This window comes from Lathyrus oleraceus, chromosome 4 (assembly GCF_024323335.1).
Source record: "Lathyrus oleraceus cultivar Zhongwan6 chromosome 4, CAAS_Psat_ZW6_1.0, whole genome shotgun sequence".
Classification (NCBI taxonomy): Eukaryota; Viridiplantae; Streptophyta; class Magnoliopsida; order Fabales; family Fabaceae; genus Lathyrus; species Lathyrus oleraceus.
In genome coordinates, this window is record NC_066582.1 from 182,490,724 (window position 1) to 182,517,819 (window position 27,096).

Sequence of the window (27,096 nt, forward strand, 5' to 3'; positions counted from 1 at the left end):
CCTTATAACTGGGGGCACCCTAGTTAATCATGTCGTCCAAAGGCACAGTAGAGAGGAAGATTGTTAAATTAATATCCAAAAGAAAAAAGGAAGGGGACACTCTGACCACAAACCTAGAAAGCCGATCCTCGAAAATCTAGGCAATGAGAAGGTGTAAGGAATTTCAAACAAGATATTCCATTTGGAAATAACAGTGATCATAGCCAACTTTGACGTATCCCGAGTTTTGATCGACGAGTGTAGTTCTTGCGATATTATGTACACCGACCTCTTAAAAAAATGGGACTAAAGAAAGAGAATCTATTGCCATTTGAAGGTTCAGATTTGCATGTCTTCAACGACACTGTGACTTGCCCATGGGGATACATGAAGCTAGTGGTTACTCTCAGAGAAGGGAGAAACACCAGAACTGCCAACGCCTAATTCCTGGTTGTCTAATGCCAAAGTGTGTACAATTGTATGTTAGAACGTCCCTTTATAGCGATGCTAAAAGCAACGGCCTCCTCAGTTCATTTAAAAATGAAAAATCATAACGTTCATGGCAAACAAGTTACCATAAATGTAGTCTTGAAAAAATCTAAAAGGATTTTTCAAGACTTACAACAAGATAAGAAAGAAGGGGAATCCACTACTATGGAAATCAATGTGGCATCTTTCATTAAGAAACTTAAAGATATGGGCATCCGTCCTTCGACCAAGAAGATACCGTGGACAAAACCAACAAATGAAAGTGGTTGAACAAAGGACAACTCCAATCCTAGGAATAAATAAGCGATGGAATAACCACCTAGTTATGTTATCTTTTAATTCCCTTTTATCGTGAACCTTAAATCAGGTTTAGACCTAGGGACATGGGAAGGGGTACCGATATTTGGCCGGACATGGTCCCTAAAGACGTCCAATAATATTCGAGCATGAAATTCAAGGATAAAGATTCAAACTCTATAAACAAAGGTACGAGTTAAGCAAAAGAAAATAAAAAACTATATATATATATATATATATATATATATATATATATATATATATATATATATATATATATATATATATATATATATATATGTCAAAAAATACAAGTGTGCGTGTTTCCCTTGCAATGGAAGACAGGCTCAGAGGCCTTATTAAGTTTATAACATGTTGGTTCTAAGTGTTGGCAGCAATTTTGGTAAAAACAAAGAGTGTTCACAAGATGTTGCATGTGATGTATTAACATAAGATATCTATGTACCTGCTGGAGTTTAAAAACATAATTATGCAGGATTGTTTCAGGATGTCATACACGATGTCATGACATTTGATATTATGTACCTGCTGGAAATTATAAATCGAATTATGCAGGATTGTTCCAGGATGTCAGACTCGATGTCATGACATCCTGTACACAAACATTCAGGGTGAATGTTATGTGTTATGTGATTGTGCATTTAATGGCAATCTATGTATGATTGAAGATCTGATTTGCAGGCGCATTCAATCATTAATTACAACCTGATTTACTTATTTTTCAAAGAGATCTAATCAGCTATCATGAGAAGATTTAATTAGAAAATAGTGTTAGGGTTTTCAAGATGTCCAAGCCCAACTGAAAGCTTCTATAAAAAGGGACTTGGAAAACCTGATTTGATACACAACCAATACTAAGCGAAATATTGAGAGAATATAAGGTTTTGTGTCTTGTTTAGTCCTGAGACTTGTAAGCCATTCAATTCATCCATAGATGATTGAATTGGTCTGATTTGTGGGTTGTAAATTTGTCACTCTAAGCTTGTAAGCAAGAGTGTGTGTCTACTTGATCAAAGCTGTTAAGCAAGATCAAGTGTGTGTCTACTTGATTGAAACTGCTAAGTAAAATCAAGTGTGTGTAATTGAAGAATGTCTTCTTTTCACAAGGAATTGTTGCTTTAAATCACAGGTGTGATTGAGGGGGAGTGAGTGGGTTCTCATATCTAAGAGTGCTTAGGTAGAAATCACACGGGTAGAGATTAGGTGAGAAAGACTGTAACTTGTTGAAGTGTACTGAGAGTCTTTGAACTGATTCTATTTAGTGGATTTCCTTCCTGGCTTGGTAGCCCCCAGACGTAGGTGAGTTGGACCGAACTGGGTTAACAATTGCTTGTGTCTTTTGCATTACTACTCTTTATCTTTATCCTGTTTGTTTTAATCAAATATTAGTGTCATGACATTACCTTCGACATCTCATATCTGATACCAGAATTTCAATTGGTATCAGAGCAGGCATCCTGCTCTGGTTCTGGGTGAGATCTAGGGACAATACTTTCTGGTACTATGGAGAGAGATGGAGGATCTGTCCACAGGCCACCAATTTTGGATGGATCTAACTATGACTATTGGAAACCTCGAATGGTAGCTTTCCTAAAATCTCAGGATAATAAGGCTTGGAAGGCTGTGTTAACAAGCTGGGTACATCCAGTAATTACTAAGGAAGGAGAAGCCACAACTGACAAGAAGCCTGAAGAACAATGGTCCAAGGAGGAGGATGATCTAGCCCTTGGAAATTCTAAAGCATTGAATTCCATATTCAATGGAGTAGACAAGAATATCTTCAGGTTGGTAAACAACTGTGAGGTGGCTAAAGATGCTTGGGACATTCTCAAAACCACTCATGAAGGCACCTCTAGAGTTAAAATGTCTAGACTACAACTGCTCACCTCCAAGTTTGAAAATTTAAGGATGAAAGAAGATGAAAATATTCATGAATTCCATATGAGTAACCTTGAAATTGCTAATGCCTCAGGAGCCCTGGGAGAGAAGATGTCAGATGAAAAATTAGTAAGAAAAATATTCAGGTCACTCCCTAAGAGATTTGCTATGAAGGTGACAACCATAGAAGAGTCTCAAGACATCTCCAACATGAGAGTTGATGAGCCAATTGGTTCTCTCCAAACATTTGAGATGGGAATGAATGATGGTTCTGAAAAGAAAACCAAAAGCATAGCCTTCATGTCAAACACAAAGGAGGAAAATAGTCAGGATGTTGATGAAGATCTGGCAAATGATGTAGCTATGCTAGGAAGATAGTTCAACAGACTGTTGAAAAAGATGGATGTAAGATCTAAGGCTAATGTCAAGAATATCTCATCTGACATCAGTAAATCCAACAATGTTGGAAGAAGAACAAGGTTAGATGATAAGCCCAAAGAAGGAAAAGAAGGAAAAGAAGTACAATGCTATGAATGTGATGGGTATGGACACATTAGAACTGAATGTGGAACCTACCTCAAGAAGCAGAAGATGAGTCTTGCTGCCACTTGGTCTGATGAGAGTGAAACAGAAGAGTCTGCAAATTTGGTGACTGCCTTGACTGGAAGATGGGGTTCTGATGAAGACTCAAGTGATGATAAAGTAACCTTTGAAGAGTTGGCCACTACCTACAGAAAGTTGTGTCACAAAAGTGCAGAGGTGTGTAAACAGGTTGAAAGCCAGAAGAAGGTAATAACTCAACTTGAGAATGAAAAGGTAGAACACTTGGAAACCATCTCCAAATTGAAAACAGAAGAAGTGGTTCTGAATTCCAAGCTAGATGAAAGTCAAAGCCAGAAGAAAGTGATAGTACAGCTGGAGAATGAGAAGGCAGAGCATGTGGAAACCATCTCCAAGTTAAAAACTAAAGCTATGTTCTTGAATTCTAAACTAGAAGAGATGACCAAGTATGTAAGAATGTTAAACAATGGATCTGACTCCTTAGACAAGATTCTCCAAACTGGACAAATAACAGGAGACAAATCTGGCATTGGGTATAATAGATCTAAGCCTGAGTGTAGTTACACTGGTTGCAAACCAAAATCCAAACCTAAGTGCGGCCATATTAAAATCAAACCTGAGATGTCACATCATATGTCACAACATCAGAAGGAAAGACAGCAGAAAGGGAAACACCAAAGATGGAGATGCCATTACTGTGGAAAATTTGGCCACCTAAAGCCCTTCTGCTATAAACTGTATGGTTATCCTAGCTCTGTTCATCATCAGACTCACTATCAACCAAGACCCAAACATCACAGGCCTGTCACCAAGAAGCAATGGGTTCCTAAGACTAATTTTACAAGTCTAATAACTCACACTTCCTTCAGAGTTTCAGCCAAAGAAGATTGGTATTTTGATAGTGGGTGCTCCAGACATATGACTAGAAACAAAGACCTGCTAACTGGCCTTCATCCTCATGCCATGAGCCATGTAACCTTTGGTGATGGAGCAAAGGGTGAAATTAAGGCGATAGGTAAGCTTGATTGCCCTGGATCTCCTGAACTTGACAAGGTCCTACTTGTTAAGGGCTTGACTGCAAATCTAATAAGCATCAGTCAACTATGTGACCAAGGTCTAAATGTTAACTTCACTAAAACTGAATGTTTGATTACTAACAAAGAAAGTGAAGTGATCATGAAAGGAGTCAGGTCCAAAGACAACTGTTATATGTGGAGCTCTCAAATTGGTTATTCCTGAAAGTGTACCTTAGTCAAAGAAGAAGGGATGAGGATGATTATATCTGCTAGAGGAACTTCAACATTGAAGATTGATGAAAGAAAAGTTTTGTGGGAAATGTCAGACAAGGATGTCACACCAGAAACTCAGACATGACATCACTTCCAAAGGTTTGAAACTCCTCCATATGGATTTGATGGGACCCATGCAGGTGGAAAGCCTTGGTGGAAAGAAGTGTGCAGTGGTGAATTACTTCTCCAGATACACCTGGACCAAAAACAGATCTGATGTGGTTGAAATCTTCAAAGATTGGTGTCTGAAACCTCTAGAAGAAAAGCTCATGATGGCTCAAATAGACAATATTGGGTCTGGTAGGAGGATGGATCAGATTATTGAACATGTTGCTAGTCAAATGCAGTGTGAAGTTGGAAAGAACTTTGTTGGACTTGAGCTACAAGTCAAGAAGATAGAAGGGTATATGTGTCTACCTCAAAGCAAATGTGCCAAAAACAATGTTAAGAAGATTGGGATGGAGAGTGAAAGGACACCTGCTCCTACACATTTGAAAGATGAAAATGGTGTGTGTGCTATATATTAAGCTGAAGATATAGCAACTGGAAGTAGCTGTTCTCAACAGGGTTGGTTGAAACTAATGTTGACTGAATACATTGTCACACACGATGTCATGACATTGTACTATGACAACCTGAGTGCTACAACTATGTTCAAAAATCCTATTCAGCACAACTGGACCAAGCACATTGATTTTTGTCATCACTTCATTAGAGAATTTGTGGAAGACAAAATCATAGCTCCAAAGCATGAAATGCAATTAGCTAACAAATTTGCAAGGGTTTTGGATGATAATCAGTTTGAATGTGTAAGAGGAAAATTGGGGATTTGTTTTCTTGTGAAGTTATAACAATTAAAGTGGAGTGGAAAAGGTAATAAAAATATTGTCTGCCCACTTAAAAGAAAGTGCCACATTTATGATAAATCATTACCTAGTATTGGAACTAGTATCTATGTCATTCCCACACGCTACCTCAACATAACCATTTCCATCTTCATCCAACTTCTCAGAAAACCTCTGCTAGGGCAAAGAGATTTTTTTCAAAAGTCCAACAAAATGTCACAACATCCCTCATCATCAGGATCAAAACCCACTCACAAAGGAAGGACTCCCTCCATGGAGTTTTTGGATGAAGATATTTTGGAGGTTATTCCCCTCTCTGTTATTCCAGGTGACGTCCCTGGCCCTTCTTCCATAGCTGGAAGTAACCAAGGTAACATTCCTGATAAATCTCCTCATAAGGATGACATGCACTTTACTGATCGTACCATTAGGAACCTAGTTACTAGGATTCTGAATGAAGAGCATGCAGTCAAGGGTGTTTCTACCCCTCTGTCTAGAAGGGACCCCTCTCCTGAGGTGGAACCCCAAGCTGAGAAAGATGATGATTCATCTAGATCAGAGAAGGAAGTGGCTGTTGAGGGATTATGTTCTCTAGGTAAAACCAGCAGATGTGTCTCATGAAACTGCTAAGAATGTTATTGATCTGGAGGAAGAAAGTTCTGAGGAAGAAGATGACACCTTGGTCCATCTTGTGAAACCAAGTGTAGCAAAGAAACTGAGGACCAGAAAAGGGAAGACTGTGGCTGAAATGAGGACAACAAGAAGAGGGAAAAAGGTTGCTGGTGTAGGACTCTCCAAATCATGGAGTAAAGTTGAGGTTAGGAAGAGGAAGGTCAGAGAGAGTTCTGACTCTGATGATGATGTCGAAGATGATGTCCCAGACATCTCTCCTGCTAAAAGGCAGACTGTGAAAAAGTCCCCATCCAAAGTTGCAGCTGTGCACTTAGACAACATCTCATTCCATCTAGAGGATGGTGCTGCCAAGTGGAAGTTTGTCATTCAAAGGAGGGTTGCTGTTGAAAAAGAACTAGGGAAGGAGGCTGTAGAGGTGAAGGAAGTTATGGAATTGATTAAGACTGCTGGACTGATGAAAACTGTGGTTGCTCTGCCCCAATGCTTTGAAGGGTTAGTAAAAGAGTTTGTTGTGAATATCCCAGAGGATATTTCTGAAAAGAGTAGCAAGGAATTCTGCAGGGTGTTTGTAAGAGGTAGATGTGTGAGGTTCTCCCCAACCATAATCAACAAGTTCCTAGAGAGAGGAACTGAAAGAGGTGTGGAGTTAGAGGCTACAGACAATGAAGTCTGTAGGACTATTACTGCTGGCCAAGTTAAGAAGTGGCCTAGTAAGAAGCACCTATCAGCTGGCAAGCTAACTGTCAAATATGCCATCTTACATAAGATTGGTTCAGCCAACTGGGTGCCTACTAATCATATCTCAACCATCTCTATTGGTCTTGGAAGAATCATTTATGCTATTGGAACCAGGATAAACTTTGACTTTGGAAGGTTTATGTTTGATCAAATTGTCAGACATGCCTCCACTAATGCAGTAAAGATGCTCATTGCCTTTCCATCTATCATCTGTGGAATTATCTTGAGCCAACCAGGCATTCTCAACACTAGTGATATTCCCAGCAGAAGAAAGCCTCCACTATCCATTCACTACAAGTTGTTTGAAGGAAGCTGATGACACTGAAATTCACTGTATTTCTGACTCCGATTTCGCATGCATTTTAGTAGTTTTATTGTTATTTTGTTGTGTTATTACTATGTTTCTCTTTGTTTTTAGGTTTTTACTTTAATCGGAGCCCCGATCGAGAAAAGGAGTGAAAAAGAGCTAAAAACCCTAAAATTCAGCATTTTGTACTTGTGGCTCCCACTGTGGCTGGCGCCATAGACCCTGCCATGACGTGTCCTAGCTCAACTTCCCTCAACTGCCACGTTCCCCACTACTTCCACTAAGGCGCCACAGATTTGCCTTGTGGCGGGCGCCACAAGAGGAAAAGTTTTCCCTCCCAAATTCAAACTGAAGGGCATCCTTGTCATTTCCATTATTTTACTTGCTTATAAATAGAAACTCGAATTCACTTGTTTAGGCATCCAAACTTAGAGCAGAGGAAGATCCAAACTTAGAGCAGAGGCAAACTTAGAGCAAACTTTGTTTCACTTAGGCATATATTCAGTATTTTAAAGTGGTAATCGCTTCGCATTGGGGTGTTACCACAATTGTGTAATCAAGTTTGTGATCGAGTCTGTAATCGAGTTTGGAGCACTTCGGAAAGAAGTTAATCTTGCCGCCATTTTCATTTCCGCTTTGCATTTTATTCAACCCTCCGATTGGAGCAGGTTTTTATTACTTTGCCTTTAACTTTATTTATTTCCCACACTGTCTTTACTTTATTTATTTCTCGCACTCGCTTTACTTTATTTATTTCCCGCACTCGCTTTACTTTATTTATTTTCCCGCACTCGCACTACTTTTATTTATTTCTCGCACTCGCTTTACTTTATTTATTTTCCGCACTCGCACTACTTTTATTTATTTTCCGCACTCACACTACTTTTATTTATTTTCCGCACTCGCACCACTTTTATTTACTTTCCGCACTCACACTACTTTTATTTAGAGTCTGGTTCGTAAGAACCTCTTTTGGTTAAGAAATCCAGGTTAAAATACTTTTCAACTTAGTCAAGATACTATATTTCTTAAAAATAGGTTTACGACTCTAACGCAACGCGCGCCTTTTTATAAGTGACAATAAGAGGGTTTGATTAGGGAGTACAACTCGGTTCTGAATACGCGAAAGCGACAGTTCCTGTTAAATAGGATCTTTTCAAAGTAGGAAACACTGTCCATAAGTAGTTCTATTAGCAAGTACTTGGATTATTAATTGATTATGTGAATTACATTCGAGCTTGTCTTTATTAATTGAACTTTATTCAACACTTTACTTTTCATTGCACACTCTAAAAACACCTATTTTGATTGTCTTTGATAAACACCATAACAATAGATAACGATAGATTGACACTTGGTCTTTGTGGATTCGACAATCTTTTATATTACTCTGACGCGTTCGTATACTTGCGAAAAGCATGCATCAGAAGCCATGTCAATGATGTTGTCATGACATCTGCAAGGAAGGAGCCTGCCTCTCAAGGTAGCTTGATTGATCAATTGAAGGAAACTTGTAAGGAGCTGGATACTGGAATTAGGGTTGCCAAGGCAAGGAAAGAGGCTTTGGAGGTTCTTATTAGTAACTTAGAGAAGGAAGAGATGGAGAAGGTTGGTGAGACCAAGGATTCAGATGCCAATACCTCAAGTGAGAGGTCCAATGCTCAATCTAGTGGCAGTCCTAATTCTGAAGGTGAAGATGATGCTTCTTCCTCAGACTGAGTGGTAATGGTTCCCCCTGATATGAAGACTGGGTTGGTTTGGCTGTTGTGTGTGCTGTTATGAAGACTAGTCCCCCTGCTGTTTTGACTACTTTGGATGCTGAAGAATTTGTTTTTTTCTATTGAAATGTGTGTAATTTGTGGCAGTCCTTACTGATGCCTTTATGTAATATTTGGGCTCTTGACGAGTTCCATGGATTTCTAATTATCTCAGCTATCACAACTGTGTATAATTATGGTTTGTATCTCCTAACAATTATGTTTTAACATTTTATATGTTATGACATCTGTTGTGACATTCTCTGCTAGGCTGATTAACATTTATTTTGTCTAATTGGTCACCTTTGGTCAATTTTGACTAAAAAGGGGGAGAAGTGATAATGTGGAGATGTTAAATATGTGGAGCTGTGTGGAGATGTATGTGTTGATGTAGCTGAACAGATGAACAACTATTATTAAAGGAGATGTGTTTGATGTAAGACTGAATGTTGTTCTGCTTACAGATGTTGGAGGAGATGTCTGATATGGTGCACAGGTGATGTTGAAGCAGATGTCAGAATGATATTCTGATTGTTACAGGTGTTGTTATTACAGGTGATGTTATTGTCAAAGGAGATGTCTGTGTTGCACAGACTTAGGGGGAGAAGAAGTACCCTTGTGCATTTGTGTGTTTTACTAGTTGCTATAATAGCTAGTAATTCTGTGTTTGCTTCTGCTACTGCTTAAACTGTTGTTTAATTGCTTATAGTTTTTCTTGTGAACAAAAGGACAAATATATGTTTTAGCCAAAATTTGCCAAAGGGGGAGTTTGTTGGTTCTAAGTGTTGGCAACAATTTTGGTAAAACAAAGAGTGTTCACAAGATGTTGCATGTGATGTCTTAACATAAGATATCTATGTACCTGCTGGAGTTTAAAAACATAATTATGCAGGATTGTTTCAGGATGTCATACACGATGTCATGACATCTGATATTATGTACCTACTGGAAATTATAAATGGAATTATGTAGGATTATTCCAGGATGTCAGACCCGATGTCATGACATCTTGTACACAGAACATTCAGGGTGAATGTTATGTGTTATGTGATTGCGCATTTAATGGCAATCTATGTATGATTGAAGATCTGATTTGCAGGCGCATTGAATCATTAATTACAACCCGATTTACTTATTTTTCAAAGAGATCTAATCAGCTGTCATGAGAAGATTTAATTGGAAAATAGTTTTAGGGTTTTCAAGATGTCCAAGCCTAGCTGAAAGCTTCTATAAAAAGGGACTTGGAAAACCTGATTTGATACACAACCAATACTGAGCGAAATATTGAGAGAATATAAGGGTTTGTGTCTTGTTTAGTCGTGAGACTTGTAAGCCGTTCAATTCATCCATAGATGATTGAATCGGTCTGATTTGTGAGTTGTAAATTTGTCACTCTAAGCTTGTAAGCAAGAATGTGTGTCTACTTGATCAAAGTTGTTAAGCAAGATCAAGTGTGTGTCTACTTGTTTGAAACTGCTAAGTAAAATCAAGTGTGTGTAATTGAAGAGTGTCTTCTTTTCATAAGGAATTGTTGTTTTAAATCACAGGTGTGATTGATGGGGAGTGAGTGGGTTCTCATATCTAAGAGTGCTTAGGTAGAAATCACACGGGTAGAGATTAAGTGAGAAAGACTGTAACTTGTTGAAGTGTACTGAGAGTCTTTGAACTGATTCTATTTAGTGGATTTCCTTCCTGGCTTGGTAGCCCCCAAACGTAGGTGAGTTGGACTGAACTGGGTTAACAATTGCTTGTGTCTCTTGCATTACTACTCTTTATCTTTATCCTGTTTGTTTTACTCAGATATTAGTGTCGTGACATTACCTTCGACATCTCATATTTGATACCAAAATTTCATAACATGTTTTAGTGGTGAGGGATTGCCCGCGGAGGCGGGAAGCCTTGTACGATGGTGTTTTGAGGTGATTTAGGAGACCCTCTCACATGAGGTGAAAGGCCATGCTAATGACCAATGATGCTTGGTGGCAAGCCTACGCTCACTAATAGTCGTGTGTTAAGATAGTAGTGAGCATTGTTCCTTTTTTGGTGTTAAGAGTGTGTATTACTTGGTGTATGCATTTCTCCTAAAGAGGAAATGTATTTATAAAGGTCTCTAGGACCTAGGGTTTTCTCAGAAAGGGACATTGCCCACTTAGTCAATATTGGACATTTTAATCCATATTTCCAAAGGAGTCGTGGGTGAGTTAATGACCTTGACTTTCTTCGTGTCCCTAGAAACAAATTATCCCATGTTTCCCACGTAGGGGAGAGGGAAGACTTTAGGCGAGGCGTTACCTCACTTCGGGGAACCTTTCATCATCGGCTCTCCTAGGACGGACCAAGGGCATTGCCCTAGGCGATGCCCTTTGAAAATATAACATTATATAGTCTCTCAGGAACAAGGCCTTTGGTAGAAGACAAAGTGTCTTTCCACTCACAGATGATGAGAGTATCCCGAGAATTGGAGGCTTTCTCACTTGACATCCTTAGCTAATCTTCTTAGAGGAATATGAGTCCCTTAAGCAGAGGTGCGAGTGGCTCGGCTGATGAGACTACCAGTCACTCAAGCGAGGCATTTAAACCATAAGGACGAGACTTCCCTCGAACCCTCAGGAAACACTTGTTATCAAGTCACAAGCTGGATACCAGTCATGCCTCTTAGGTGTGACCCTTTAGTTTTGTCCCGCCCGAGGAGACACTAAGTCCCCTAGGCGATAATTTAACTTAGCATGGAGAATCTAAGTCTTCCAAACGAATTTGTGTATAGCTTAGTTGATGAGACTACCAGCCCCTCAGGCGAGGCACTTTACCTATTTGGACGGGACTTCTATCGAGCCCTCATGCAAGGCTTATTATCAAGTCTCTCAGGTTAGATATTTGTTGTTCCTCTTAGGTGTGACCCTTGAGTTTTGTCCTGTCTGGGGAGACACTTAGCTTGAAGAATCTAAGTCTTCAAGACAAAATTGTGTATAGCCCAGCTGATGAGACTACTAGTCCCTCTGGCTGTGCGTTTTACCTACTTGGGAGGGACTTCTATCGAGCCCTCAGGGAAGGCTTATCATCAAGTCTCTTAGGTTGGATATCTTTCGCACCACTTTAGGCGTGATCCTTGATTCTTGTCCCACCCAAAAAGATATTAAGTCACTCAAGAGAGAATTTAACTTAGCCAGGAGAATATGAATCTTCCTGATAGAAATGTGTATATCTCGACTGATGAGACTACCAGTCCTTCAGGAGGGGAATTTTACCTACTTGGGTGGGACTTCTATCGAGCCCTCAGGAAAGACTTGTTATAAAGTCTCTCATACTGGATATCTTTTGTGCCTCTTTATGCGTGATCCTTGATTTTTGTCCCGCCCAAAGAGACACTAAGTCCCTTAAGTGATAGTGTAGTTATCCTGGGGAATATCAGTCCCTTAAGCCAAATTGTATATAGCCCAACTGATGAGACTATATGTATCTCAAGCGAGGCGTTCGACCTACTGGGGCAAGACTTTCATCGAGTCCCCAGGCAAGACTTGTTATCAAGTCTCTTAGACTGGATATCCATCGCGCCTCTTTATACGTGATCCTTAATTTTTGTCCCTTCCGAGGAAACACTGATCCCATTAGGCGAATGTGTAGTTATTCTAGGGAATCTTAGTATTTTAAGCCAAATTGTATATAGCCTGGCTAATGAGACTATGAGTCTCTCAGGCGAGGCGTTCAACCTAATTGGGCGGGATTTCTGTCGAGCCTTAAGGCAAGACTTGTTATCAAGTCTCTGAGATTATATGTCTATTGCGCCTATCAGACGAGATCCTTGAGTTTTGTCCATCCCGAGGAGACACTAAGTCCCTTAGGTGTGAAGCCAAATAACTTAATTGTATTGCCCTTGGGGGAGACAAGGATACTTTCTATGAAGTCCATCATAGGAAATATTGCCCCTGAGGGGCACACAAGATCTTCTTTATGAAGTCTGTCATACCCCAAATTCACCTACCTCCTATACACCTTTCTTGTCCCTAATACATAGGCATACATTCTTTATCTCATCACCTCATTTGCATTTACATTCACAACAAGAAGGTATGTTACATAGACTTAAGGCATGATGTTCATATCTGAGGATCACTAAGGTCTCTTGATCATGTTGGGATGTTCCTAATTCACCATAAACCCTAATTTTCATCTTCAATCACTCTTTGATCTTGTAAGATTACACAAGGCTCCTCATTCATCTCTAAAAACCCTAATTGGATAGTGAACCTTGATTAGAAGCATTACTTTTTCATCTGGTCATCCATGGACCTCAACCTTAATTCTCTTATTCTCCATGACTGGTCCAAGTCATGATTTGACTGCTTGCTTTGTGCTTTGACCTTGGCCTTGAGGGAAACCCTAATCCTTAACCTTGGGTATGCTTTAACCTTGTGAATCTACGTCATGATACCTCATCCATCCCTAAACCTTAGTTATATGGCTTTGGTTCTTGATTTCCCCTTTTGACCCAAGAAACCCTAGTTGTGGGTGCTCATCATTGGTGTTTCATCTGACCTTTGCTTGAGGCTTGATACCATAGCTTAGAAAGTCTTGCTTTAGGGGTTTGCTTGTAGCTTCTTGCATGTTCCCTAAAACCCTAGTTGTGCCCCTATGCTTCTATGCCTTGACTTGATAACTGAAACCCTACTTCATGGAGTTTGTTCTTGGTCATTTCATCATGCATTTTCCATTAATCATCTGCCTAAGGTCCCTTGCTCAGTTGTTTGATCTTGGTCTATACAAGTTTGCCTATGATCCATAGTTGGTGATACATTTTGTTGGTCATTTCTTATTGCTTTGATTCATGATACATTGGTCCATTTACCTCAATTTAAGTTCTTTCCATTAATCATTTATACAAGAAAACACAAAAGATCAATTTTAGAAAAAAGTTGACTTTGGTAAACAGTTGACTTTTTGGTCAACTTTGACCAAAGTTAACACATCCTTTTATAGATATCATTTTTATCCAATCTTCATACATACATTCGTTTTAAGATCATTCCATGCATAAGCATATCATTCATAAAAGAAAATAAAAAAAATCAACTTTGACCAAAAGTTGACTTTGGTCAACAATTGACTTTTTTGATCAAGTTTGACCAAGGTCAACACACCCATTTTAGAAGACCTAACATTCATAAATTTCATCCATTTGATACATTTCATAAAAAAATCAAAGTAAAGCATGATTTGAAGTTTTGATTCAATTTGAATTTAAAAGTTTCTTGCATTACAAGTTAAGCTTAAGTTCATACAAGCGTTACATAATTTCATTACAAAACCTTGGCCTAAAAACTACCTAGGATCTTTGTGCATTTGAATCAAAAGTGAGCAGCCTTATGTTCCATTCATCTCCTCATGTTTCCATGATTTCATCTTTTGATCCATGTGCATGCCAAACGATGTTTGCAACAGATACATGAATCTGCCCCAAACCATGATACAAACCAAGATCATGGCATGAATCTACAACAGACCAATTCACCTACAACCTTACCATTCTAAACCTGCACAAGCATCAGTTCACAATTAAGGCACATAACCCTACAATTCAAGGAACAACCTGCAATCATCAATTTGTTCCAACAACAAATCCAGTGTAACAACACTTCAAGTACAACAATGCCCTCATCATCCAAACCATCACAAGTGCAGCCTGTAAAAAAGGAGCCATGAGCAATCAAGCTGCAATTATGCATCACAAAACTCACATCAACAATAACCATGACAATCAGTCCAAACAAACAACTGCAGTTTGCAACAAATGGCAACAATTGTACTTCACAAAATCAATTTCCTTCCATTAAAACCACTTTGTAACTACAACACACATAATCATGCCATATCATATTTTCTCCATATATCTCTCTCCCATGTTGATTCATACACCATAATATTCTTTTTACTATTCACAAAATACTCACACCATAATACATATACCTGTCTCATCAATCACTCACAATATATCAACATCTCTCACCAAAACAATACATCTTCTTCCTTACACAAACTCAATAATACATGCTTTCAAATAAAAGAAAACAAAGAATAACAAAAGAAGTAACAAGCTTGAAGATAAGCTTGGTTTCCTTCCTCCTCATAAACAATACAACTCCAAACAGAACTCACACCTCCAAACTCACAAGCTCCACCATCTCATTTTCGGTTACCGTCCATAAATTTCTCGCATTGCTTTTTTTCTTTATTTCGGTATTCTTTTTCTTTGATATTTTTATTTTATGTTCATATTCATTTGCTTTGAGGTTTGGTTTGTTTTAAAAAATCTATTAAAATTTGTTATTGTTCATAGAGTATGAGTTAGTTTGTAAAATAATGAAAGGGAGTTTTCTTTTTTTTCAAAATATAGAAGCATGACATGGAAAAGAGTTTGATTGTTAGTTTTGGAGATGGGTTTTTTATTTATGTTGAAAATATGTGGGAGAGAAAACTTGTCTTGATTATTTATTCCTTATATTGTGTATGCTAAATGGTGTTTCATATTTTTATATTTTATTTATTTATTTAAAGGCATGTCATGTGTCAATTTGTTACGGGGTTGTTAAACTTAAAAAAAAAGAGGATTTGAATAAATAGGGCGCTGCCCCTTTTTTCTCTCTTGTTATTTTTTATTTTTTTATTTTAATTATTATTATGTTTATTTTATTTTTAGAATTAGAGTTGTTTTTTTGTTTTTGGAAATGGACCTTGGGCCATGTTTATCATGTTTGTTTCTTTATGGTGATTCTTGCGCATCCCATTTCATGTAGTTTAATTAATTATTTGTTTTTTATTTACTAAGTAGATTATTAAATTAATTATTGCATAGGTTTCATAGTATTGCAATTTTGGAAGTTTAAATACAATTTAGCTTTCTAAAATTGTTTAAAGCATATATTCGGTTGTTCGACTTCTTATAGAGTTAATTCCTACATGAATCCACTTTAAGTTAGTTTTAGAGCTAAATTCAATTGCTTTTGATTTTGACTTATTTTCGGTCCCGTGACTTACTTTTGAACTTTCTTATAATGCGCTCATTGTATTTTACATCTACTTTAGTATTATTTGCTTTATTTTCGTTTATCTTATCCTTCAAATGAAAAATATACCCCCATACCTTACTTGTAGTTTCTATTCATTTTTCATGCTTTTATTTTCTTTAGATAAATCATTAATCAAGATAGATAAAAAAGAGAGAATAAATTCAATCTTTCAAAATAATAAAAACACATGGTCAATACCAAGTTCCATTTTCAAAAGCACCTAGTCAACACCAAGTTGTCACTACTTAGCTCCAAACCCACTTCCACTCAATTTCACTTTACTTTCAAATCATTTTCAAACCGTTTCATTTTCAATTCAAATCATTTCACAACTATCTCACAATGCTAAACAAACCTCGATCAACGTCAAACTTCTTTCTCAAGAAAATCCAAAAGTGATTAACTTAAACAACTTTGATCTTTTTCATAACAAAAATGAAAGGAAAAGACTACCTGGGTGAAAGGTCAAGTCATAGTCTCGAGTATTAGACTCAAGTTGTAAGATCTTGCAAGTCATAAATACTCTACTTTCAACCCAAAAAGACATCAAACACATCAAACTCTTTTTCTCGCTGCCGTGCGATATTCAAAACCTTTTCACAAACGAAATATATTTTTGTCTTGAGACGTTGCAAAATAACACTTCGTCCATATTTGTGTAAGTTGAGATAAGTGATGTTTTCCCGTGAATGTTGATATGTATAAATCCATTCAATATGATGCAAATGCCCGCTCCTCACCTATTTTTGGTAAGCAATGCTTTTCCGTCGATTGAGACAAAATAGCATTTGCTAAATTCGACCAATAAACAAACATTTTCTATCCAGAACTACGTAACCCTTGAGTTCTCTATTATACCCGAAGATACGTAGGAACGAGATTCAAAGTCTCGTCAGACATCCTAATAAAAAATAAACCTTTTGGTCTCATCCTTTTCCCTTTAATAACTTGAGAAACCTAACATTTCGAAAACTAACACTAACACATACAACTAACCAAACGGTTCCCATTGAGTACAACGGACATGAGGGATGCTAATACATTTCTCTTGAGTAACCGACTCTCAAACCCTGATTTGGTTGTGACGACCAATATCATTTTCGTTCTTTTGGGGGTTTTATCAATATTTTCCCTTTCTCTCTTTGTGCATAAATAGAGTTTGGTGGTGACTCTGTTAAGTCCATTCCGCGAGCGTGTGATTGTGTTTCGTGAGATCATGTTCTCATTTTTGAGGTACGATAGTAATTATAAAATCCCATAGGTTAGTTGGGTGGATGTGTGTAAACATAAAAATAATGGCGAGTTTAGAGTTCGTGATCTCCGTTTAGTTAACTTGGCTTTGCTAGGTGAGTGGCGATGATGACTTATTTCCGAGTCTATTAGGATTTGGAGAGAGATCTTGACTGATAGGTATGAGGTTCAAGCTACTACTTCTTTCTTAGGGGTTCGAGTGTCTTGGGTTCTATTAGTGTCCCCTTGGTGGAGATCAATATCTCTCATATGTTCTAAATCCAATGATCCTTCTGATTAGTTTGTAGATGTGTTAAGACAAAAGGTAGGCTCTAGTCTACTTACTTCTTTTTGAGCTGACTAGTGGATTGAAGATGCTCCTGTTATAGTTACTTTGTTCAGACATTTCCTTATTTTTCTTCAAGAAAAAGGAAAGGCGAGTAAGATTGGTAGATGGGTCTTTGGTCTAGGATTTCTAGTGGATGAGACACCTTTTTTAGTATTAGCAGGATTTGGTTGATGACATGTTTCAACCTCTTCATGGAGTCTCCTTATATTTGGAGCTTGACCGTTGGAGTTGGCTTCAAGGGGAAATGGAGATTTACATTGTTGCATATGCCTATTGTGTGCTTTTGTGGCTAGTCCTAATTTTAGCAATTTCGAAAGTAATATAGATCAGATATTGGCTTCCATCTGGTGCACTTAGGCCCCATTCTAAAATGGTTGTATTCTCTTGGAAACTTATCCAAGATAAAACCCCGTCTTGAGAGAATTTTCTTAAGAAACAAGTAATTCTCGGCCCTAGTGGCCTTTCTTGTGGGTTGTGTGTTGGGCTTATTGAGTCTGTCTCTCCTTTGTCTGTTACTTGTAATGTGTCGCCTAACCTTTGGTATCAAATTTTTGGATGGTTAAGGAGGCTAATGGTCTTGTCGGGTGATATAATCTTGTTGTTCGAGATCTTTTTGTCCTAGGGGGTGACTAAATTTAGAGGTTTTTTTAATGATTTTACATTCGGTGGTGCCGACCATTTGGAAATCTCAAAATGACTTCATCTTTTCAGGTTTCCGAACCTTATCCTCTATTTTTCCCAATAACAGTTTGAGAGTGTGATTTGATTTCTTTGAGAGTTGTGGATTTTAATTAGATTTAGAAGGATGCTGCTCCATTGATGGTGTTTCTCTGTCCTGAGTTCTAGCTTGACGATGGTTATGGTTTCTTTGAAGTTCTCGACTTGGTGTTCCATTTATTTTTTTAATTCCTATCTTGCTTTTTTTTTGTGGTGAAGAGTTTTGTACAATTCTTGTGTCGTTTGTATTCTTCCTTTGTACTTGATTTTCATTGTACTAATCTTATTTTACTATTATATAATTATTATTTTCTTTAAAAAAAGAGTTTTTTTTTGTCAAATATCCTAGTGGCTGAAATTCACCCATTAAAAATGAATAAGTGCGGTGTTGCGAGTTCGAACATGTGCCCTGCACCCGATGTCCCTATACAACTATCTACTGGGCTAACTTAACTAGATAACAAAAGAGTTTGAGTTGCAAAATAATCAAGACCAAATTGATTCTAGTTTAAAATACCCCTTTATTAAAATATCCTTATCTTTACCGACACAAAACAACGCGTTTGCAAAACTATAACAACACAAGTAAATATCCCAAATCAAATCCCGTAACTTGAGTCATCACCGAGTTAACATTATTATTGTCTGGCGGTGATGTGTTGGTTACCGAAACCCATCTTTTTTCGCTCATGAAACAACCAAACCCTTTTTCCTCTTTCCCACTCACTCTCATAACATATATCTTATAGTGCAACCATATCCACTAATTATAATCCAAACCCCACCGTACTAATCGTCAGCAGAGTCTCTCACCCCACTTGAGTAAGACTCATAAACTATCTAAAAGTATCACTATACAAGGCTTCTCGTCGTTGTGGGCAAGTCCCAACTACCAATATCGTATTATAAACCTACTAAGGTCTCTGAGTCTTCCAACTTTTATAAGAAAAAGAAAAACATGTACACCTGAAATCTTTGACAAATACAAAACACTTTGTAAAGTTATAGAATTAAACAAGTTTTTAATTTTGTAATTTTCAAAAATTAAAAACAGTTTTTAAAAAGCAAATGAAAGAGATCTTAATCTCTTAAGTTATGAGTTTCTTGGGACTTAATTTTAATATCTAACAAAAAAAAATTCAAATAAATTTTCTATTTCAATTATAGAAATATTCACATAAATCTTCTAGTTCAATTAATTTTCTATTAATTTTAATTTATTATAATTTATAAACTAATTTATCTTCACATTAAAATGCCATGGATTAATTTGTATATTTTAGACTTTAAGTTGCTAAATAATCGACACCAAGTTGATTCTTTAGTTTAAAAAATCACTTTCCTTACCATCACAAAACGACGCGTTTGCAAAACTACAACAACACAAGTAAATATCTCAAATCAAATCCCCTAACTTAGTGGTCTCTGAGTTAACGTTATTATTGTCTGGCGGCGATGGGTTGGTTACCGAAACCCATCGTTGTTCGCTCATGATACATCCAAAGCCCTTCTCCTCTATCCTCTCTCACTCTCATACCAGATATTTTTTTGCCCAACCATATCCACTTATCATGGCCCAAACCCGAACTTATCCGGATTCAATCCAACCAGAAGAACACCCTGCCCGTAACCTAACCCTTACCGGAGACACACACGTTCAACGCGCGTGGGCTCATTGGACCAACTTGGGTCGACCTAAACTGATAGTTGCTCCGATGGTTGATAATTCGGAGCTACCGTTCCGGTTGCTGTGTAAGAAGTATGGTGCTCAAGCTGCGTATACTCCAATGTTGCATTCTCGGATATTCTCCGAAACTGAAAAGTATAGAAAAGAAGAATTTACCACTTGCAAGGTTGGTAGTTACTGTTTCCATAACTATAACTGTTGTTATTGTTATTGTTATTGTAGTATTGTTGTATTGTGATTTGGGAGTAATATTTGTAGGAGGATCGACCACTTTTTGTTCAATTTTGTGCTAATGATCCTGATGTGTTGTTGGAAGCTGCACGCAGAGTGGAGCCTTATTGTGATTACGTTGATATTAATCTTGGGTAATTTTTTGTTTGCACCTTGTATTGTGTTATTGTGATGAGTTGTTGATTATAACTAAATTTGTTTCAATTTGTGGTTGTTGTTGCATTGAGTAGTGGTTAAATATTGCTGTCACAAAATGCAATTCAAAACATATGCGAATATGCTCGAGCCTTGGTTGCCTTTGTTTGATACACTAGTTGGTATCAATGAAGTACACCTACACACATTAGGCACACATTAGGCACGGCATTGACACTAACATGTTGGCACTAATATTAATTTTAGAAAATGAAAGGGATTGAATGTAACTGCACGTGTGAGTGTCATGTTGGACATCAATCACTTTTATTTTGAAGTGTGAGTCTTACGTAGATTTCTATATGACAAATGTTAAAGCTCTATTTTATGTGCGTTGTAGCATTTGGATGTGTATTGCGGGAGGTGGTGATTGGGGAATGATCCATGCAATAAAAGTGACACGGTTGACAGATAACCTAGTTCCCTAAGCACATATTCTAGCGTTTGATCGTAAACTGATGTCTGTAGAAGAACATCTGTATATAGATATTGTAGAGAGCAATATAGTCAAGATCGACTGCTGGATCATAAGATTGTAAGATCTTACGTGCCAAGGATGCCTGAGATTGCTACGATCAAGGAAAGATCGTTTTCGTCACCACTATGGTCAACATCGAACGTAAAAAGAAACGTCCTGGGCCTTTTTTTGTGCCTGAATTATAATTTTCATGTTTTTGTGTATGTATAAATATATATGAAATTACCATTTTTCCCTTCATTAGGATCTTACGTGTCGTGCTAACGATTTGAGTTTTACAATCTTTCACAAGCCCACCAATCCTACTTAAGATCTCGTGCTTGATTACGTTGGTAGAGAGATCTCAGCCCCTTAAATTGGTCTTTGTACCTTGAGAGATTAGTTCCTGCTAGAGGATATCTTGAATGTGCAGGAAAAGGGTTATACTCCCTCATTTCATTTAAGGTCTCTACACAAATACTAAGAAAAGCAATAAATTGGCTAATACACATGGTTTAAGTATGACATTCTTAAGCAAAAATTCAAGAGTATTTTGGTATTGCTCGACAATGTGATTGATCTAGCTCCTTTGGATGTTACCTTTTTTATTACTGCAATTAAAATTTTGGTGAATTTAATTTCATATTTTGTGACTCTGTAGGTGTCCTCAGCGCATTGCAAAGCGAGGAAACTATGGTGCTTTCTTGATGGATAACCTCCCTCTTGTGAAATCTTTAGTGGAAAAACTGGCTCTCAACCTCCAAGTTCCTGTTTCATGCAAGATTAGGCTCTTTCCGAAGTTAGACGACACATTGAAGTATGCTAGGATGCTCGAGGAGGCTGGTTGTTTTCTTTTAGCTGTTCATGGGAGGACGAGGGATGAGAAGGACGGCAGTAAATTTCGAGCAGACTGGAAAGCCATCAAGGCTGTGAAGGATGCAGTCAGAATCCCAGTCCTTGCCAACGGGAACATAAGGCATATGGATGATGTTAAAGACTGTATGGAAGCGACTGGTGTTGAAGGGGTACTTTCTGCTGAGACTCTACTTGAAAATCCAGCCCTCTTTGCTGGATTTCGCACGGCCGAATGGGTTTCTGGCTGTGAAGGAGACTTTGTAGATGGGAATTTGGATCAGGCAGATCTGTTAGTAGAGTATTTGAATCTCTGTGAAAAGCACCCTGTGCCATGGAGAATAATACGCTCTCATGTTCATAAATTGTTGGGAGATTGGTTTAGCCTTCAGCCGCACATCAGGGAAGATTTTAATAAACAATATAAAATTACATTTGAATATCTTTACGACATGGTCGATCAACTTAGGGATACCGGTACTAGAATTCCACTTTATCTCAAACGTACTGAAGCGGAGCCTACAGACACAGATCAACACAACTAGCTTCAAACGACCTATCCAAGGGTTCAAAGTTATAAATCAGAAGCATCAAACTTAAACCAGAACCATAGTGAAATATGGTCTGCGAGTGGTGGCTCTGCCAAGCAAAGCAAGCATGTCTACACACTTATTTACAATTTTGTAACAATTAGAAATTAGATTGGTTCAAATCACTTAGGCCTGTTTATTGTTTTCATTTTCATAAAATACACATTTTGTGTTGTATTTGGCTTCATTCTTATGCCTATTGGAAGTGGTGTTGCACACAACTGTTAAAACGTGGATTCTTTTTCTGAGCTGACAAATTTTTATGTTCATCTTTAACATTTCATAGGTCGGATTTGTGTATGTTTCATCCGAACCGTATATTTCTCTACTACACCTCGTGATACATTAAAGCAGGGTCAAGCTTAATAATAATATATTTGGATGATATCATACAACAGAGTGAGATGTGAATATCCCAAGTCTAGTCTTGGTACTGAAATTGTTCTCGGTGCATACATTTTTAAGAGCAAAAGCATTGACATATATCAAATGCTTGATTTTGACTTAGCATTATTCTTAGTAGATATGGACATAAAAGGAGCTAGCTTAACAACGATACTTAACCTATTATTCATTAGAAAGAGAAAGAACAAAGTCACTCCTCCACAAAGTTTGTGAGGACCTTCCTGACTAGATGCTCTCCGTAGACGGCTCTTTCAGACCTCTTGTCGCCATTTGTCCTTGTTTTATATGTATCCAATGGCTCTACCACAGCATCAAAGTTTGTCTGTGCAGGCAGCCATGAAAAATCATATCAGCGACTTAAAAGACGAGTAAAAATGAATGATACAATACGAATTGGGGCTAACCTCGTAAAAAAATACTATGCTGACTCTATATTTTGCGGAGTTATTTATCACCCTATGCAAAGTTGACTCGTACAAACCGTTGGAGTATATCTGCAGTTATATATCTTCCACACTTAATCAACTCATCACCAAATCTCAGGCAATATATAAGTGTAAGATACCTTGAGCATGTCACCAATGTTGCACACAAATGACCCTGGAACTGGAGATGCGGATATCCATTCGCCAGATAGGTTTTTCACCTTCAACAATTTGACAACATAAACGCGGTAACGAAAAAGTATCAAACAAGAAAGTAAAGAAGAAGATAACAAAATATCATAAAGAAGGGAAGAATTGTTGCATGCAATGCAACAAATAACCGAGTAATGGTATCTGTTAAACAGAAAGGACCAGTATATTGCAAACCTGAAGTGCATTTATATCGTCATCTTGGTTCAACAATGTCAATAAACCTGTTAAGCACAGCAGCGTCTAAAATCATTGCCAAGGACTACAACTATATTCTAGACTTTACCATAATGTAAAGTTTAAGATTTCTATATACCATAATCTGTGTGAGCTCCACTGGATTTGTTTCGATCGAAAGAAATGAAGAAGAAAAAGGAGCAAAAATGAAAAGACAGCATCAATAACGTAACATCTAACAAAAAGAGAGCTTCAGATTCTGGATTGATTTCATTACCATCCAATGTCATTTACAGTTGATACACCAGGGTAACCGATTATACGCATTACCCAAAATGGATCACCAGCTCTATCACCTTCAAATTCATACGGCGATCCACCTAATGCTAAAGCAATTCCGCGCATAATTTTCCTCGCAAGATCTGCTCCAACCAAAACAACAACATTAAGAAAACCAACTTTAGTCGGAGAAACTTACTTGACGAAAAAGCTAAATAGTCAAGGAGAAACCATGCCTTTACAAAGACCAATATATTCCTCCATAACAAGGTTGAACTTCGGAGGATTTTGTGGCCTGCATAATGAATGTTCTTAGTCAATCAGACCTTTTGGATCAGAAGCATACTACAATTCAGAGAATCCAATTTCATCATACCACTGGTTGCATCCTTCCATAACTTTGCCAAGATCTCCATACATGCCTTTAGTCACTTCCCTATAGCACTGTTAAGTGATAAAAAAAAGTATAATTTATAACAACACAGTAGAAACAAAGACACCTAATTTTCTGCGAAGGAAACACCGAGACTTACATCAATAGCTTCATGCATATCGGGTGTACCTTCAGTTAGATTTTCTCCCATCTTCTCATATCCTCTGCATTATCCAAAGTTATGCTGGTATTAGTATAAGTTGATGGAACAAGTACTCAAGTGAAACTTATATACAAAGAAACCTGAACCCATTCGCCGGTGTCATTTTGATTTTTGCCTTTTCTTCATAAGGAAGTTCGAAGAATGTGCGCGTTATATCTCTAACCCCTTTGAGAAGTGTATCAGGAATACCATGGCCTTTCTGTCAATAAAAGATGAATCTCTGATATAATGCAGATACTAACCAATTTTATCTCATAATTCAAAAACTAGGTAATAAAGTTAAGAGATGGAAGAATTAGTTAGTTACCACATAAAAGAAGCCAGCCTGAGTACAAGCCTTATCCAATTGTGCAACAACGTCAAGTACTTCAGGGTCTTGAGCCATTTTTGGGTCATCTGATTTGGCTAAAAGAGGACTAATATCTGCATCAGGTGGCGTAAGCATGTCAGATTACAGAGAATTGTGATAAGAAAAGTGGGAAAGAGTTGGATTACCAATTATGAGGATGTAACTGAAGTCCAGAGCCATGGTGGCGGTGATTAGAATTAGATTGTGTGTGGAGAATTATGATAAGTTGTTGATGTTGTTGTTGTTTACTAATATCTTATCGTGATGCATTCGACACTTGTTCAGAAGGAGAGGGTGTGTGACTCAATTCTATGGCGATATTTCATTATTCATTATTGACGATGGATGAAAATAACTAATATTGTTGTCTTTCAGGAAAGCCTTCTAACTGGATTGGGACCTCAGTCCATTAAATATAATAATGAGCACAATCACAATAAAAAGAAACATTTTAATTATTTACTCCTTCAGTCACTTTTGAAATAATCAATGCCGTAGTGCTCTTAGAGAGTCTGCCCTAGTTTGAAAGAACTACTATTAAATATTTAAGAATATATATATATATATATATATATATATATATATATATATATATATATATATATATATTAGTATTAGATATATGAAATAATTCTTAAACTAAATATGTATATAGTTTGAAATAATCAATGAATTTTTGGCATTTTTGTTGATATGGACAGAAGCATGAGAGAAGAACATGGAACATGAGACTCTCGGGTACAAGAGGATGTGTGATACTTTATTTATTTGCCGAATCGAACTATTAATTAGTGGGGGCAAATATATCCATATATTTTAGCATAAAATTTTAAATAAATAAATAAATAAATAAATAAATAAATAATATATATATATATATATATATATATATATATATATATATATATATATATATATATATATATATATATATATATAAAAGTCAAGCCTAAATTTTAAAAAATAATTATAACTATAATAATTTAAAATGATACATCAAATATATAATTAAATATTAATTATAATTATTTTGACATTTGATCGAACACATATTTTTTATTTATTGAGTTTTTATTTATTAAATTTTTATTATAGCATTTTTAATGTTAATTAATATTAATAAAAAAGTTAAGTCCCAAAATTTGAAATTTATGCCGTAGTACTCTTGTAGAGAGTCTGCCCTAGTTTGAAAGAACTACTATAAAATATTTTAGAAACTAAAAGTATATACGGTGGGGACCACCACTGCAAAGTGCACACCCTGCACACAGACGCGTCGCTGCCTGAACCTCTGCACCACCTGTTGCAGTAGCCTATGCCAAACACTTTGTCTCTCATTACTGTCAGTACCTAATTGCTAAAGGTGTAAAAAATACAAGAAAGAGAGATTTGAATTGGCTTTTACAAGCAAAAGCTTTTTCCAAAACAAAAACATCACTAACAAATTAAATAATAAGAAGATAAAAACACAATTATTTTTATCCTGGTTCGCTTGAAACTCAAAGCTATTCCAGTCCTTTCGCCAAGGTGATTTGCCTTATACACAAGGACTTAATCCATTATAAACAACAAATTACAATAAACTTAAAGTATACCCTTCTTTGTCTTCTCAAGGATCCAACTAAACCTTAGTCTTCTCAAGGACTCACAAAGAACAACTTTCTTTGTCTTCTCAAGGATAACCTCCTTAAGGAATCAAACAAATAGTTTGAATAAAATTTTTATGTGTTACAAGATGCTTCTTCAAAAGCTGATTTACACAAATGAATAATAACTACTTAAAGAATATTGTATACAAAAGATGATAGCTTTTCACAAAGAAAAATAACTTGTCAAAATACTTGTGTAGATCAACAATTTCTTCAAGTCTCCAGTGCATGCTTATATAGTGTAAGCATGTGACCGTTGGAGGGCAAAATGAGGAAAGCTCATTGAGCGGATGTCCACTATTGGATGAGAAAGGAATGATACAACATAATATCCTTTCGCCCACACATTCAGTGACAATTGTGATGAATAGTACAGTCCTTGCCCACGAAAACAGGTAGTGGAAAGGTTGTTCGATTTGTACTATGTACTATTTGTAAGTTAGGAATGAGCCTAAGACCGGGGGGGGGGGGGGTGTTGAATTAGGACTTTGAGAAAATTTATTTTGATTTTATGGATAATGGTTCTTTTCTTTTATGGATTGATTAGACGATGAAAGCTGTAAAGTGCAGAAGGTAAAGAACGCCAGGAATTATACTGGTTCCCCTCACAAACCGAGAGTACTCCAGTCCCCTTACAATGTTTAAGAGATTTTATTATAGTTAGAACTTCCTAAACAAGTGTCTAACAAAGTTATCAAGAACAATCCTCTTGAAATTTATATCACAAGAAAAGAAAACAATCCTTCCTTTTCTTGACACTTATCTCCAACAATCCTGGATGATAAGTAACCACAGCTAATACCGAACAATCCTTGGTACTTAGGATTTTATAGAGTAATTTTG

At 37.0% G+C, this 27,096-nt stretch overlaps 2 protein-coding genes across 2 annotated transcripts; one reads left to right on the forward strand and one right to left on the reverse strand.

Annotated features, from left to right (window-relative positions):
• The first annotated feature begins 19,502 nt into the window (after positions 1 to 19,502).
• Positions 19,503 to 22,384, forward strand: LOC127074422 (uncharacterized). The gene is made up of 3 exons (XM_051015737.1): positions 19,503 to 20,004; positions 20,097 to 20,203; positions 21,383 to 22,384. Exons 1-3 carry the CDS (start codon positions 19,642 to 19,644, stop codon positions 22,116 to 22,118), a joined length of 1,206 nt encoding a protein of 401 aa, XP_050871694.1. The 5' UTR covers positions 19,503 to 19,641; the 3' UTR covers positions 22,119 to 22,384.
• A 120-nt stretch (positions 22,385 to 22,504) lies between these two features.
• On the reverse strand, positions 22,505 to 25,019 carry LOC127074423 (probable 2-oxoglutarate-dependent dioxygenase At3g50210). Its single transcript, XM_051015738.1, has 12 exons — positions 24,751 to 25,019; positions 24,563 to 24,678; positions 24,336 to 24,454; positions 24,193 to 24,256; positions 24,036 to 24,103; positions 23,896 to 23,954; positions 23,658 to 23,802; positions 23,520 to 23,539; positions 23,381 to 23,427; positions 23,134 to 23,214; positions 22,973 to 23,062; positions 22,505 to 22,890 (listed from the first exon to the last, which is right to left on the reverse strand). The coding sequence occupies exons 1-12, from the start codon at positions 24,782 to 24,784 to the stop codon at positions 22,759 to 22,761; spliced, it is 975 nt and encodes a 324-aa protein (XP_050871695.1). The 5' UTR covers positions 24,785 to 25,019; the 3' UTR covers positions 22,505 to 22,758.
• Between the last annotated feature and the right edge of the window lie 2,077 nt (positions 25,020 to 27,096).